This window comes from Molothrus ater, chromosome 15 (genome assembly GCF_012460135.2).
Source record: "Molothrus ater isolate BHLD 08-10-18 breed brown headed cowbird chromosome 15, BPBGC_Mater_1.1, whole genome shotgun sequence".
NCBI classification, from domain to species: domain Eukaryota; kingdom Metazoa; phylum Chordata; class Aves; order Passeriformes; family Icteridae; genus Molothrus; species Molothrus ater.
The window spans coordinates 3,818,464-3,836,036 of NC_050492.2; the positions used below are offsets into that span (position 1 = coordinate 3,818,464).

Sequence of the window (17,573 nt, forward strand, 5' to 3'; positions counted from 1 at the left end):
GAATGTCTTTATGATTTCACCCTCGTGATCCCAACACTATAAACTCAGAAAATGACAGGTCAAAAATCCCCCTGAATACCAAACTGGTGATAAACCCTAAGGAAAAGACAAAGGATCTACAAAATGGGAACAGACAAGCAAAAAGACACTGTAAATATTTATGTTGCATAGTAATTGTTGTCACTAATATCATTCTTTGCCATGTACTTAATTCAGTGGCAGTGACACAGACTTCCTGGCACAAATCAAGCATTTGTTATGTAGCAGAAATGGTACTTCTAACATTTCAGTGTGCAAATTGCATTCCTCTGGGAATTTCCTCAAGAAAAACCCTAGAGTAAGAATGCAGTAATTGTCAGAATCAGCACTTGTTCCTTGGCACAGCTAAAATAGGTCATTCAATGTTATTCCTTGTTACATTTTTATGCAAGACTTTTAGAGGGCTTTAATAGATTTTAATTTTTTAAAAATCATAAAGCTTATTTATCACAAGATGTCACAGGATGACACAAGGAAATTGAGTTTTTGAATAGTGGTGCTTTATTAAATGTGTAAGTTAAGCCTTACATCAAAAATTCAGCTCAGGTTTCTATGCCCCTCATTGCAGAAAAAAAGAAAAACTTACTGGCAACACTTTTCCTTCTTCATCACAGACACACATTATCACTTCCACATTTCTCTGAGTTGTTTTGTTGTATTTATCAAAATCTCCATACAACAATGTAATATATATGTCATTTCTTATGTCTCCTAAAAGAGAAATTGAAAGGTTAAAAAGCAATTAAAATGCTCTGAGAGCATAGGATCAGCTGAACTGCACACGAGTACCTCACTGTTAGCTGTGAAACAGGTAAAAATTATATTCTTTTCCATCTGAACTTAATTTTTCAGTTCTTTATCTCTACTAAGGCAAAACTAGGATGTGAGGAGAAGCAAATGGGAGCTCGGAGTGACTCGATGCAATTCTCATCCTGCCCCGACACCTGCTGGTGAGGTGGCAAACTTTAAAACTAAACCACAATATTGCCTATCTAGAACAATCTCTAAAATTTGAAATGAGCTCAGGCTTTTCCAAACTACTGAAATGTTCAATCCAGGAATTACCTATGAAAATATTTGGAAACTTAGAATTCTTTAGTAGCAGACAGCAACAAGACCTGTCCACGCTTCGCTTTGCTTTTGGTTTCATTCCTTCTATTTACATATTCCTTGCATTATTATATAATTACAGCACACTGGCAATTATGTTAGTTCATTTTGGCCAGTTCCATTTGCTACTCTTCTGCAGTCAGAGGAGGACGAAGCTTTACCATTAATTCTCTTCAGGAATTTCCCCCAGATATCCAGCTCTCTCTGGAGGGAGCTTCATATTTTAATTCTCTCCTCTGAATGAATTCATATGACTTTTAAAAGGATCAAGATTTTACTCGAGTTGGGATGAGGGAGGTTTTTGTAGTTTGTTTTTTAAAAAGGAGCCCAGCAGACAGTGAGTGATTTTGACTGGAAAATATCTTGTCATACATACAAATGAAATCAAGATATTTCACATTGTTTTGTTTGTTGTTATTAAAGCACAGCAATAACTTTCAATACAAACAAGGTTCATTTAAAATTCAAGTGACATCCACCATAATCTACAAGTTATGTACAAGGAGATAGGTTTATCCCTCACTGTCTGGATTTTATTTTTCCTGTTTAAGTATTAGGAACTACTTCCCAAGGATTTCACTATTTTATATAATAGTGAAATAATATGGGAACAAAACTTACCATGAGTGAATTCTAAAGATCCTCTGAGTTAGCCATTACAGAAATCAGTAAGGCAGCAGCTGATGCTTGTTAACATAGGGAATGAGAAGAAATCCCTTCCTATCAGAGAACAAAGCACCTCCTACCTGGCATGATTATTTCAGGGAATCCCAACTTTCGAGCAACAACCGTGGTTCTGTCTACAAGGTGTGGGTAATCCTTTCTAGTCTGAATCACGTCTCCAACCAGCATTTTCACTGTTACCCACAGACCTACGAAGTGCAAACAAAAAAAAAAAATTTCATTTTTGGTAGGAAAAAAAGAAAAATCTGTCTTTAGATGATTGCATCTTCTACCCACAAAAACATGGATAAGAATTTGCTTTCCCACTTCCTGGAGGTGAAAGTAAAACCCTATAATGCAAAATTGTCACTTCTAATTCAGATATCCCCTAAGATTCTTTAACAAACTCATGGTTCCTCAATTCCGGCTTCAAAGCTGACCTACCTCCAAAGTGGTACTCCACCTACAACATAAAATGAAGTTTCACAAAAATACCATATAACTTAAAAAAAAAAAAATGTACTTTACCTTGTCCACCACTGTCTCCTTTTGATGCAGTGATTTTGCTTAGGAGACTGTGCAAAAAGTCATTCTCTGCCACTACCCTGCAAGAGAAACAGTAATGTCTGCTCAGGAATTGAATGCTAAATATATCAGACATTATTTAGAACATAAGAGACTAACAGCCTCAGTCTTTGCAGTACTGCCTGATTGTGATATTTTGGGTATTTTTATTATCTCTCACTCAAGTTGCAGCCCGCTCACACTCAGTTGTGTGTACACTGAAGTGAGAAGGATTCAGGCAGCCACCAAGAATGGTGTTTTGTGACAGGGACAATGGGAGTGCACTCACCAGTGTGCCGCTCCAGCTCAGTCCACTCTCCCTGACAAACAGCCACATAAATGAACTTGGAATTTTTATCAGCTACTTTTGAATTTAGAAACAAATTCTCAAATTAGAAACAAGTGAAGAAATAAACCAGTGTGTCATACCTGAGTCTTTCAGAATTAAATTTACCCTCCATAGTACATAGCAGGAGTGCTATGTAGGGCACACAGAGTTATTTCCAGTATTTCCACTGGTATCTCTGCATTTGATCTGTGAGCATGACATTTTTAGGCAGCTGCTCTGGAATTTCTTTGAAGATAGTATATGATAATTCTATTACTTTTGAAAGGAAACAGTTTTTAGTTTTTAGATTTTTTCTAACTTCTAAACAGAACCAAGCTCATAAAATAGTAGTTATACCTGCTTGTAAATCTCACATGTAACTATTTGACTTGGGTTTGTGAAATCAGACATGGTACCAGTTGTCTGAAGGAGCACATTCATGGAATTATTAATTTAATGTGCTCTGGTACCTCTGCAAGCCTTAAATGTCATTTAAACTCATACCTAAATAATTAACACTATTACAACATAAAATTGTTAAAGGAAAACTTTCTTATTCTTTAACCATTTCACAGATTGTTACAGGAACAGAGATAGATAAATAAATGTTTTCTTTCACATATAAAAAAGATATCTATGACACTCTTACGGATGAAAGGGAATGAAATGCTGCTTCTCTTCATCACTTTCAGATTTTCCTTTTATGATATCTGTAATATCCATGACTAGAAGAATAAAAGAAAATTCATCAGAACACAGAAGAGCATTTCAGAATAGCTTCTCTTATCTCTGAACATTGTGCCTCAAGGTAAGTGTGGATTTTTCAGCAGCAGGGCTGGGTTTGTGGGGCAGAGCATTTTGCAGAGTCCACACTACAAATATGCTGCTGTGGAGAGAGAGGGAGAACTCAGACTAACTTAGGAATACAAGTATCAGAGCCTTGGGGACATAACCACTGACTTTATTTCATCTGCAAGGGAATCTGTCACTAAAATGGTTTTGTGCTTTCACTCCAACAGCTTGACACTCTAGGAATAATTAGGAAGTGAAATTCAAAAGTGGATTTTGGACTTGAACTAAAACGTCAACGCAGTCTTTACAGACTTCAAAAAGTACAGAAACCAATGGATAGAACTGATGGGTATTCTGGCATGTCTTGGTAGAGATTTTAATAGTCCAGGGCTGCAAAAATCACTGATACTCTGGTTCAGCCATGGCACAGGAGACAGCAGTACCTGCCACGCCGAAGGGCCGCCGGAGCCCTTGTGTGTATTTCTTGGAGTTACTGTCCCTCAGGTCCATCGTGCCCACTCGCACTATCTGGCAAATTAAATAAATTTTGTCTCTGCTAAGGTCTTTATTTCCAAGATCCTAAGATACAAACAAAAAAGAACCATGGTGTTACTTGGGTAAAAAGCAAGTTGTGAAATTGAAACAGGGCCTGCAGCAATAAACTGAATCTTAGCAATCACTGGGGAAAAAGAAAACAAAAGACCCTCAAACCAAACAAACCCCCAAAAACTCAACAAATTAAAAAGTCTGAGCACATCAAAAGGATGAAAAAACTGACAGTTTACGGTTTGAAAAAATATAAGGGAAGAGAAATGGAATAATAACAATCAAGAGATATAGCAGATAGAACTGAATAAGTCAAGCCATCAAGGAATTCATGAGGCAGCAAAAGTGATCTGAAGAAAGGCCACTGAAGCATTGTCACTGCCCTGAAGAACTTAGTGACTTGTCACCTTGCTCTGTTTCTGGGATTACCTCTGCTTCCTTCTTCATCTTGATCACTCTTTATGAGCTCTGACAGTGACCACAGAGAAGAGAATTTCATTTGCAAATACAAAGGGAAGCAAACTGGAAAACACTTACTGTGAACACCACTTTAAGATTGTTGAGCATATCAATTTCCTTTGGAAAGCCTCGACTCCCCCATCTCACCAAGTAGTTCTCACTGTTTGGAAGATAAATACCTCACTGTCAAGGGATTTAAAAATTCTTCCTTTACACAGTACAAAAGTTGCATAACAGACAGTCTGTGGTGATGATTCAAATCTAAGACCAGACTAAAAAGACAAGAAAAACACTATACAAGTACCAACAGTAAGTATTAAAAGAGTAACTTGAACATAACACAGATGGATACCTTTTTTTTGAGGCAACTTTACCATTGTCATAGTCTGTTTGATGAGAATACTCAACAGAATCTTAATCTACCCAGAAATTTATAAATTTAATTATTTTTCCACTCCTCCCCCTCCAGCACTCTACTTCAAACACCACAATATTTCCCATCTAGAACAATCTCTAAAACTTGAAATGGGCTCAGGCTTTTCCAAACTACTGAAATGTTTGATCCAGGAATTACCTATGAAAATATTTGGAACCTTAAAATTCTTTAGCAGCAGACAGCAACAAGATCTGTCCACGCTTTGCTTTGCTTTTGGTTTAATTTCTTTTATTTACATATTCCTTGCATTATTATCTCATTACGGCACATTCGCAATTATGTTAGTTCGTTTTGGCCAGTTCCATTTGCTACTCTTCTGCAGTCAGAGGGGAAAGTTTTACCTTATAATTGTTGACTTCTGGGGGTCGTATAGGGACATAAAGAGCTCTGCATCCTCTCCAATTCTGCAGACAAAATTCCTCACAAACACATACAGGCTGTGGGTGGGGGATGAAGACAGTCGGGAGTATGATGCATAATCTGGCTGGTCCTTTGACTAATCAGGAGGAGGAAAATCAGTTAATAATAATCCAGGAATTAAAATGCTGCTATGCTACAAGCAGTTTTACAATAGGTATATGTAATAGTTAAAATTGAAAAGGAGGGCAGGGAGTTGGACTCAGTAATTACCATAATTCTCTTCCACCTTGAGCTATTCTATGACTCCCATGTCTTAGGCCAGCTCTTCAGCCAGTAGGCAATGATGTAAAGGGGGAAATATTCCCCCCACTCTTAAAGAAAATGGCAAGTATCAAGATGTCAGCACAGAGACAAGCCTACAAGCCTGAAGGAATTTATTTTTGAACACAGTAGGCTGTAGCAGAAGGCCTATGATCCACATCACAGAGGGGCTGCATTGTGCTAGAGCAGCAGCAAAAGGAAGCCAGTCTCTTTGAAGAGGAGACAAATAACATGCTGAGATCAGGACGCAGCTGAGCAGGTTCACTGACTCAAAAATAGGCTCCAGAATTCTTCTAACCTCCCATCTTAACCATCAAGAAGCAGCTTCTTAACACTTTTGAACCCATTGTTTGTCTCTATTTTAAAAATAAGTCACCACAGTCTATCACAGACTCCCAAGTTTCATTTGCCTTATATTGTCAGTTAATTACAAGGTGCTTTCCAGTGATTTGTCATGGGTGTTATTGAAGTGTCATGACAAACCAACTATTTTCTCTTTAGTGATTTACTTGCTTTTTTACAGTTCACTTTCTCATAAATGGAGAAAAGAACCAAAGAGGCTTACAAATCCTTGCAGAGGTTTAATATTGCAAAAGGTCAAGGAAGTGTAGTCACCTGCTTTGCATTTAAAAAGATTTAATTCATGCACTTGTCAGCTTTGCTTTGGCACATGAACTTCTGGTGTCCAGAAGATTATGCTGAATTCACTCTAGTTCCTCTTCAGTGAGCTTAAATTCTTCAGCTCTATCAGATTAACTAGCAAGCAGCAACCAGTGCTTCTCTTTCACAAGAGCTTGTGAAAACAAGTTGCAGACACTGCTGCTTTGCAGCCTGAGTTCCAAGTGTCTGTTATTCCCTGTGCAATTCAGACTATTGAGTAGTCCAGGGATGGAGTGGAGACATATTTCAATGTAGGAATTCAAGAATGGATTTAGAACCAGCTTTAGACATGAGCTTTGAGCACACCCCACCGCACAAATGCAATTCAATTTGAGGCTTAGCCATATTTATAACACAAGACTGTGGATCTACTCTTAAGTCAGAGGAAAAAGTTTCCACCAAATTTTATGGCTCCACCCTTCAACACTTAGATGAGTTTTTGTTTGGATTTTAGCAAAGGAAGCATCAAGTTTAGCCAGCCATTCCTACCATTTCCTCCTTAATTCTCTCAGTGATTTTATTGGTTGCTTCTTCATGTGCATGAAACAGGCTGATAACACTGGTTTTATCCGGATCCAAGATATTTCCATCCTCATCTCTAACTATCAGGTCGAGCTCAAGTACTCTGTGAAAATACAAAAGGCATAATGGTAGGGTTATTTCCTTCCAAATAAAGAAAGCTTAGAAATGCAACAAACAAGGAGACACTTAAAGATTTAAACCAAAATTTAAATACATGCGACAATATTTAATGAAGAAAAATTTAACTATACCCCATGATTTTTTAAGCTGCTGTCCAATATTTAGAAATTTTTAGAAATGTCACCAAAGCATTGAAATGCCTCTCACATAAAATAGATCCACTCTGTTCAATGACTTCTAGCAGTCTTCATAGCTTTAAACACTCAACATTTATAATCAAGATATTTAGGATCTTCCTGTTACCTTCTGATTTTATGTTGCTCCCTCACCCTTTCTGTCCCAATACTTAACTCTGCTCTCTTCTGCCCTGCTCTCATACAAATCATACCTTTTTTCCTGGAACTCTTTTTCCCTCTCACACAATTTCCCTCATTTTCCCCTCAGCCCCTGCTATCATTTCCCCTTTACTCCTTCTCCACAGTTTGGCAAGTTCCTTCACACCACACAACTCAACCCCGCTCTTTCAGGAGCTTACAAACACTTTCCAGCTTGCAATCCAAATAATTTTAAACACCCCCTTCACCCTTACTCTTCCAAAGGAAGCACTGTCTCATAATACAGAAAGAATGTAAGACTGACAAAACAGAAATCTGAAAGCGAATGAATTTTAATGTTGTCTTAATCACAGCTGGGCTTCTTTGATTGGAGAACTTCAAAGTGGATTCTGGTTTTGAGTGAGCATTCAGCTCCACACAGTGCAGTAGGATATGTGTACTTCATAGTGTGCTCTGTATGAATACAATAATTACCAATTTGCATCCAGATCACAGTGAACAAGTTAAGAATTTCATAACACCTTGTGGTCATTTTATGTGCAGCCACAGGTAATTGTAGACCTTCAGCTGCACAGAGGCCTTCAGGCCACAACAACCACAGTCACTTAAAACAGCAAATCACAGTTTGTAACAGATTCTAATGTCTGTAAAAACAGTACTGTGAAGATTTTCTTACCAAGCTCTCTCTCCCCACACCTCATCAGATGGTGGGAGACCATTAACCTCACACAACCCCAGAAGTTTTGCTAAAAAGCACGTTGTGTTGCAGTGACTTTTTATTTGCGAGGAGCAGACAAGACACTTTGTCAAGTAATTATTCTGTCCCTGGTAGTTTCCCTTCTATTACCAGAACCAGAGGTCTGCCTGGAAATTCCCTGGTGAATTGGGTGTGGGTGTGTTTGCACACTTAGAGCAGTTTGCCAGCATCACTTTTGAGGGTCACTTACTGCACATAGGCCATGTTTGTGACAGATGGACAAGTTTTGGACCCTGAGTATGCTGGTGATATATGTACATAGACACTGGTTATCTAACCTCAAATCTTCTCAATCCACAGGCTCATGTATTTATAATGAAGAAACAAATCAATATTTCGAAAAAGCATTTTGCTATGAAAAGCCTCATCATGGTATCCACTATCAGCACAGGAGTTACAGGGAGAGGCCTGAAAAGGAAGATTCTGTATGAACCACGCTTTTTAATTCCAGCCTGTAAACATGAAAACTTCATCATCATCTCTTTGGTGCTGTGCTTTAAACTAAATCATGCTTCCCAGAAGTAGTGCAGGCCACTTACTTGTTACCATAGTCAATTTTGGATGTGACTTTCTGCTTGAGTTCTTTGAGTTCATCTTTTGGCAAAGTCCCAGACAGAAGCTGCGACCGCCACTCCATCAAGTCACACATCATGGACTGCACCTGCTGGAACCTGGCTTTCTTGTTTGTCTGAGAGAGAAAAAACATCAGTGAGGTTCAGGCTTCAAGTTGAACTGAAACACTGGGCTTGACAACTAAAGGTTACATGTCATATTTGGTGCTAAATGATAGCAGGAACAAGAAGTAGGCAAAATAATGATGTCTCATCCCACAAATTCTTAAGGACAGAATATCCCACATGATCTTGAAGAAATAACATGAAATTATGTTTAATGTGATAGGGAATTATGTTATTTGTGTTTTATTGTGTTGTTTATTGCATTGTGTTGTTTTAAAACTTGAACAAATTCTTATTAAGAGAAAACATTACAAAAACTATCAACTTCTGCATGAGATACTGATGGGAACAACAACATTTGTGGGTGGTATTAATGCATTTAAGAGATAAATGAGAAAATACACAGAAATGACTAAAGCAGCTCCAGTGTCATTCAATGAAAATAAAGTAGGATTTTCATTGCTGACTTAATCAAGAAGACTAAAAAGTGGCATTTTTCAGAAAACTACAGCACATTCAAGATCCCTTTGCCCCAACAGAAATAAAGAAAAATCCAGTGGCTGGGGTCCTGGAACAGTTGGCACAATTCTTGAAATTGCCAATGTTAATGGCTACTTGCACCCAGTAACCCTTGAACAACTTCTGTTCTAGCAGTGCAAGAGCACCATGAATCTTTTTCAAATTCATCCCAGTTATCTTTTATTCTCCTACCAGGGAACATTTCAATGCTACAAATCAAAGTTATGAAGGATTTATCATGCACAGGATACAGATAGGCATGAAGTTACAAGCACTCCCCAGCAATGTCAGCTTTCCCTTTACAGAACCACAGGAACATCCAGGCTGGGAGAGACCTTCAGCATGATCCAGCCCAAGGCTGGATTTAAAGCCACTAGGCATTTAAAGCCACTGAAGAAAATCTTAGTGGTGAGAAAACAATTTCTTTAACCCACCCAGACCCTGCCCTGAATGTAGGAAGAGACATTAATTTGAACAAGGCCCCAGTGTGCATTAATAGGACTAAGAGGTAGCAAAGAGCATGTAAAGGGTCCTACCACATAGAGCTGCTTCCAGATGCTTCCCCATTCCCAGAGAGTAGTGGTAACTTCTTGGACTAAGGGAATCTCAGCAGGTATGACATTTTCTGTATGTCTAGGAAAGAGAAGGAAAGATCACAAAGAGTGTCTGCTTTCATGGGTGTATCTTAAACTCACTGTGGGTGAGGTACAGAAATGTCTTAAAACTCATTCTTCAGCAGACAAGCTCAATAATGGAATAAAACAGTTATATTCATTACCTTTTCTTTTCAGCAGCAGCTTCCTTGATGTGGATGAAGGATTTAGGAAATATTCCCTGATGATGGAGAAAAAAATTATAAATCCACACTTATTCTCCAAAAACATTTAGGTAACAACCATGGCTGTGAATACAAACTGTAATACCCAAACTAGCTCCTGGTTATTTAGCTTTCTGTGCAGATGGATGATTTCTATTTGACAGACAAATTATTGAAGTTTTTAATTTCTCTTCAAATGTAGAGTGCATAGGCATCTTTCTTCCTAAGTAACACCATTTTCCATCCCAGAAAACAGTTAAATTAAATAAAATTTAATTAAATACAATTTAATTAAATACAATCTAAATTCTGTAAAGAAACATTGTGTCTGTGCATCATCTCATATCTATTTTAATTCACCTCTGTAGAAAACAACTGGGCACCAGACCAGAAGTTCTAATGTGACTGTCCTTGCTCTACAAAAGCTGAAATGTTTTAAGTCATTTAAAAGAAAGTTTGACAGTCCCTCTGTCCATGAGAATCCTCCCCTGAACTGGCAAATCTCACCTTGGTAATTCACTAGATCCTTCCTGGATTCTCTATTCAATAACTCACATATGGTGCCTCAAGTACCACAATAATTCAATACCATATGTGCTACTTTACAATGCCTTTCTCTGAATCAGATTGCAGCTTTTATAACCATTTTCTTTTAAGCACTGGATCTTAATCAAAACACAATTGTCTTATCACTTCCACTTCTTTTTCATTAAGATTAAAGTTCAAAAAAGTCCATGAAGAAGCAAAGTAAAAGAAGAGGGGCCCAGTAATGGTAATTTTAGTGATATCTTAGTACATGAAATTAATAATACTTTTTAAAGCATGTTAAGCATGATGATCTTGAAGCCCTTTAGCAATATTAGGAATAAATCAAGAATTAGTTAAAAGGAAGTGGTTAGTTCCGGTAAATATTTTCCCTTCTTATTTTTAGGCTAAATTTTAATTGATAAAAATAGTGATGTTATGTAGAATAAATGATTATAACATTTTCAGTCACAAGAAATGTCAAAGTAATTAAAACACAGGTGTAGTGCTTTAATACATTTGCATTGCTGGTCCCTAGAAAATCCAATACCAAGAAGAAGTTACAAACAAAAATGCTTTTCTTCTAGAAAAGTGCAGTTGAAACTAGAAGTAATTTTCTTGCTACTTGACCCAGGAGTCATCATACCCAAGGTAAAAACTTTTCCTCTGTGGAACTTTCCATTTTCAGGTCTGAGAGTACTGACTTTAAAAGAAACTAATATGATTTTTGTACATAAGAGATATTTAAGAGCTTAAGCCTCATACAAGTTGTTTATACTGTTTGTAACCTAAAGAATCCTTGGAAAAAGTACAGAAACAAGTGCATCTAGCAGCAAATTGAGTCAAAATTCAATTGAAATGGTGGCTTCAACAGTTGTTAACCTGAAGGCGCAGTCATTTCTTCTTCATTGATTTGCTTTTCCCAGCCCTCACTTCTATTTACTAACATTGTCCTGGATGAATGCTGATCATTTAACTCATCTTGAAAGGAGAGAGTGTGAAGAGCTGACTTGAGGGATCAGAACAGAGAGATCAGGACTAGGCAGAAATTTTAAAAACCCACTCCATGGGCTGCCCTTCAGAACAGTCTCACAGGAAAGGACAACGTGATCTTACCTCTGCTCCTTTGTACCTCACTAGGTAACCCCTGTACCAATCTAAAAAGAAGAAAAATGACTTAGTGTGACAAAAACCCATGCATTATTACAAAGCACACAATAAAGTCACAGGGTTTATTTCACATAAAAAATACTAGCATGGTATTTGTAAAAATTAGTAGTTGCTTCAAACATACAGAGCTTCAAGTGAGAGCAGGGATTATATTAAACATGACTTGCATATTATCAAATATGATTGTATTGTCTGCTTTGAAGCCTTGCACATTAAGTACAGATAATTGTACACAGAGTTTAGCACCCCATGCTCACATTAAAAGGTAGAATAAGATATTTGTTTTGGAAGTGATATGTGCACACCCTTAAATACCTATATTAGTCATGACCCCCATGGTCCTGGGGAGCCCATGAAGCTCTGACTATTCCAGGCCCAGTATTAATCCAGTGCAGCACATAGTTGTTACAGATCCAATTTCCTTCAATGTGATCAGATTAAGTCATTTTTGTGCCATGAGAAACGATGGCTTTTGGACACAACCATAATAAGCAGCTTCTTGGTGTAAATGCAAATTGGAATGTCATGAAACCTCAGGGCCATTATTGGGCTCATGCTGCACTGGTGACCAGAAAACCCTTCTGGAAGGCAGGAGGGCAGAACTGCAGCAGGGGCATGTTAAGAATTCATTCAGGCTTTCTTCCAGCTATTTCACAGTTCAGCCCCAATAAACTAACTACAAAAAACACAAAAAGCAGAGTTCAGCCTTACTAAATAAGATCAGGGGCCATACCCACTGTGCATACACCTCATCATGAAAAATCACCTGCACAGCAACAATGTTGAACTGTGTTGAATACTACATTTTTCATCCACAGAAAGAATTTGTGACCAAATCAGACATTTTCTAATTGTAATTTCATGAGCAGATATGATCTCTTTGCTATCACCCTTTCTCTCACAGGTATTGCAGCCATGCAAGCAAAGCATAAAGGAATAAAAATAAATCCCAAATGCCAAACAGCACAGTCAGAAAGGCAATGCTAAAAGTCACAGGATGATGGCTTACCTCAAAGACTCAGGACAGATTTTTTAGGTTGTTCTGCAGTGGGATTATTTTCCCTCAGTGTTTTATCAACAATAAAATTCCATCTTACTGCTAAAACTGAATTATTTGCACATAGACTCAATTTACAACCAAGTGTGTAAATTGGTTTCATCTCATTTACTGTGACAGCACATATGTGTTCTGTGCATAAATTTTGTGCATGCAAAACCAACTAAACAGGACATAAAAGGAGCACAGGAAGAATCCTGTCACTGTTGGTTACTCGCCAGCTGCAGCAGGCAGCATATTTTAAAGATATCTGATAAAAAATGAACTTCACTCACACACTGAGAAGGATTCCCATTGACAAACACATTTCATAAAGCAAGGCATGACAGAGCATACCAAGGGCAGGGGGTTCAGAAAAGACTTTTAGATAAAAAATAATTCCAATAAGATCAGCACTCCACTCACTAGGCTGGCTGACAACAAAAGGACCCCAGGAATCCAAAGCCTGAAATGCTATTTCTGCAACTAACACACAACACAGGGATGAGAAGGTTTCTGGTTTGCGTGTGTGTTTTGTTCTTGGCCAAAATGTTTAGAATAGAGGCTTGAAGAATTACTTTTTTTAGGAGGGGACACCATTGTGACTTTGTTGACTTCTGAGTGACACCAATGTTTTCACTGATGCTTAAAGATATTGAATTGATCTTACAAACAGAAGAGAAACAATTATGTTTTTGTGCTCCAGTACTTTGTAAACATGGTTTTTAAGGTGCTCCTCCCTCAAATCCTTTGTTCTTTCTGGACAAAGCAACCTAGAGCTCTGTGGGGTGGAACAGGCTGGGTTCAAACAGCCCCAAGTCTTTGCAGCCTCATGCCCAAAACACACCAGGTGTCTCAGCACTGAGCTGCCTCTGCCACTGTGCCTTGCAGCCATCTCTCTAACATGACTGCAGTCAGTAAAACACAGGTTCTATCAACAGAAGTGGGTTCAAGAAGATCATTTTACAATGTATTTTTCAAAGCTTCAAGCAATTCGTAATTTTTAAAAAAACTCTTGATGTGGTCAAATCCAAAATAAATCACTCTTGCAGTGCCATTTGCAGGTACCTGACTGCTGAGTTAGTAATAAAAACTCCACTCTTCTTGCTTTTATTATGAGGTTCTCATTTTACTAATGGCACCTCAGCAGATCTGTCAGACTTACAGAGAATCAGTGGGATTGGAAGGTATTGACTGTCCAGCATGCACAGCTTGACTTGGACTTCTGCTGCTTAACACATTCAATATTTTGGATGGCTTTCAGAACTGTTTCTGTCATGCTGACACTCAGATTTCTTTAACTGGGTTTCCTCATTATACAACAGGATGATGAGGGTGCTCATTATCTCCTAGCAACAAATATTTAGTTTAGAGGCTAAAACTGTACTCCTTTAAATCTTAAATCAAATTTAATGCAACTCCCCTGAGGTGTATCACAAGCTGGCAGAAACTACACAAACTCTACATTCACCTTGATGACTTCCTCATTTGCTAAAGGCATCCCTAAAAACCACATCTACTGTAATATGTCTAATTTTGGCTCTTCAGAAAAGATTAGGTTCTTCCTCAAAATACAACACACCACAAAAAATAAGGGCATTAGAAAGCTACTGATGTAATATAATACAGGGAACTGCTGTGTGGTGAAAGGATTATGTTATGCACAAAGAGACTGAAAATGTGACTTACCTTCACAGGATTCCAGGATATGCACCACATCACCAATCTGTAGAGACAGCTGTGGTACCCCTGTGCCTTTGAAATTGTATATAGCTGGAAAATTAAAGATGAAAACAACGTTTTTCAATACAGCCACAGAGCACAGTGAAACTGAAATCCACACGTGGTTATTAAGGTTTGGATACTGGGATCAATACACCAGGCTAGACAAACAGAACTATAATTCTATCAAGAAGCTCCATTTGTCAGCATTAAATAATCTCTTTCCTCATGAGAATGGACAGGTGGTGAAAGGGGCCAGTGCTGAAAGCAAAAATCAAACAAAAGAACCCCCCAGAAAACTCAGCAAGCACGGGGACACCAGCTATTGATCAGCACTGCTCTGCAAAGCTGATTTAGGAGCCCTGTTTAGATGCAGGTCTTTGATAAATACACAGGCACAGTGCTGGGGAATTGTTTATCTACTGGCTCAAGGATTTAAGCACACAGTTTATAGAAATTTATTGCTGCACTGGTAGGAAAGGTCACAGAGATGCCTGTGAAAACTGAATTTACTGAATTCTTTCCTGGGTTTAGATGCTTTAATTTAACATGAAGCTGTGTTTCATATGGAAACAGAACCAAGGTTCATAATTTTCTGTATTCTCTGTATGACTCTGAAAGGAACACAGGAGCAGTGGATTTTGAAAATGTTCTAATCAGAAACTTATCTACATGTGGTTAAGAAGCACCAGCATTTCAGAGAGAACTCAAGAAAATGAGCTCTTCACCAGTTATGTTCCAGGGCTACAGGATGTGGGCTCCTATGGTAACCATGCCTCTGTAAGATTTTTTCTTCACAGGCTTGGTAAAAAACTCCTACAAGAGCATTAGAGCAGGAGAGATGATTGAAGCTGCAGTCACAGAGGGAAACTGAAATACAAATACCTGAAACCCCAGTTCAGGTGTGCAGGTGGGAACAGCTGCTGAAGGTAAGCCCAGGGTGCAAGAAAGGTGTTGGGCAGCAGAGCCCACCAGTGCCCCCAGCAGCCAAACCTGAAGGATTTTGGATGAGGGAAAGCAAATATATATATAAGGCATATATAAGGCAAAGTTTGCCTTCAGCATCTTCCTGCATTCCTTTTGCTCCCCTCTCCAGGTTTCTAAAGCAGAATATTCATCTTTGCTAGTCCAACATGTATAATGATACATTTTATTTAAACATTTTACTTATTCTACTTAAATTATTAAAGTCTCAAAATAAATTGCCTTCCAGGAAAATGCCTGAAGTGGGAGTGTAGAGCTAAATAGATTAATCCTCTTCACTTTACAAGTATTCCATAAATTATGTGTCTTGTTTCTTTTGCCATCATTTTATTTGTTATCTTTCTGGAACAGAAATTAGAAGGAATTTCAGATTGAGGAGGCTTACTGAACCAAGAATAAATTCTTGGGTTTTTTGACATAAAGAAGTTCCCAGCAGCTCCTTCTCCTGAGAGAGGAGAGCAAGGCTTGAATCATTCAACATATGGGGAGAAATAAAGGAAGTATAACTTTGAAGTGAGACTTGGCTGCTCAGATTCAGCCATTTATTCAAAAGGATGTTGAAAACAGTTCCTCAGAGCTGCCTTAGCCCAACACAAAATTGAGTGCACGTGGTGTACTGCATGTGTCATTCTATTCTGACTGGTCTTTTTTCCAGGAGGGGAAGGTGGCAAACAACCCTGCAAAGCTGTTATGGAATTTCAGGATACATTTCCCTGAAAAGTCCATGGAGATCAAGACTGCTGTTGACCAGTAAATACTTAAGATTTCAAAATATGCACTGCTCTACTTAGTTGTAGCTGTCTCAAAATACAGATGCAAATGACTGAGTCATTTATTTACACTGCATTTCAGTTTTGCTCTCCTAAGACTTCATTAATAGCTCTGATGTATTGAAAGGTGCAGTAACAAGCTGGCAAAGGAAGTGGCTGTATCAGCTTAGAGATTTCTAAATGAGTAAGTGGAAACTTAACAAGAGATATCTTGCTGTAGACCTTGGATTGTTTGGTAGGATGAGTTTAAAAAATCCCTGTACAAAGTTTTGGGCTATAGACCTAGCTACACATTTCATGATAAACCACATCCCAAACCACTTTGCACAAAAATGTAACAAATAACCCAACACCAGCAGCTACATCCATCTTATCTACAGCACCAAACAACTTGATCATCACACCTGCTTTTCTTTCAGTTTTTAACTGTGAATAAAAGTTTGACTATTCTATCCAGTTATTATGTTTTCTGTTAGGTGTAAATGATGTAATTTCCCTTACAAACTATTTGTGTCACCTCAGAGCTCACCAGCCAAAAGCAGGGCTCCCTTTCCTCCACCCTCTGACAAGGTCCTCAGAGCTGTTGTGTGCACAAACATTTAACTCATTATTCTCTTCAAAAACAGTATATGAAAATCCCCATGAGGAATTCAAGATTTTTTGGTGGGATACTCACAACAGGTTGTTGGTTTTTTTTAAAAATAAACTCTTCAGTGAGTAGAAATAAAAGCCCTTTCAAATCACTCTGAAGACCTCTCCTAGTCCTCCTCCCCCTGGCATCCTGCATCTCAACCATAAATACAAAATGAGTCAGCATTCACTCCAAATCCCAACAGCAATTGGTGACCTCAGGAGCTGCTGAAGTCATGGCATTAGGATTACAGGGAGAGATCTGGGTGGCAGCTGTCCTCCCCAGCCCAGGCTGAGGTGTCCCCAGCAGCAGTGGATCTGCACACAGGTGCTCAGGATTCCTAAAAATTGGAGTTTCTGAGCATTCTCTGGGGGGAGCAGGATGGCACAGAGAATGCCCAGAAACTCCAATTTTTAGGAACACAAGCAGTGTTTCTAAACAGGGGCTTTACAGTTCACTGACAATACAGTTGTAAGATTTTCCCCTGAATGAGCAAAGAAGGGAAACCATCTCCAGAGCTCACCATAACCTCTGTGGTGATTTGATGGCACACACACAGTTCAGTCAACAAACAGCCCTGTGCAAACCCCTGGGATTCTGAGCTCCCTGGGAAGCAGAGCTGAAGGCCAGCACACCACAACACCAATATTCCTCAGAGAGCAGGGGGAAATGCAGCTCAGAGTGCTGACAGAGCCAGCCTTCCAAACTGC

At 38.5% G+C, this 17,573-nt stretch overlaps 1 protein-coding gene across 1 annotated transcript in view; it reads right to left on the reverse strand.

Moving 5' to 3' along the window:
• The window catches only part of DOCK2 (dedicator of cytokinesis 2), a 160,497-nt gene that overhangs the window by 139,885 nt on the left and 3,039 nt on the right, over positions 1-17,573 (reverse strand). Inside the window, 13 exon segments of the mRNA XM_036391885.1 lie at positions 626-750; positions 1,896-2,021; positions 2,341-2,417; positions 3,354-3,429; positions 3,940-4,075; positions 4,580-4,661; positions 5,279-5,433; positions 6,768-6,903; positions 8,552-8,700; positions 9,745-9,841; positions 9,987-10,042; positions 11,667-11,707; positions 14,446-14,529. Of these exon segments, the coding sequence (XP_036247778.1) occupies positions 626-750; positions 1,896-2,021; positions 2,341-2,417; positions 3,354-3,429; positions 3,940-4,075; positions 4,580-4,661; positions 5,279-5,433; positions 6,768-6,903; positions 8,552-8,700; positions 9,745-9,841; positions 9,987-10,042; positions 11,667-11,707; positions 14,446-14,529 (1,340 nt within the window).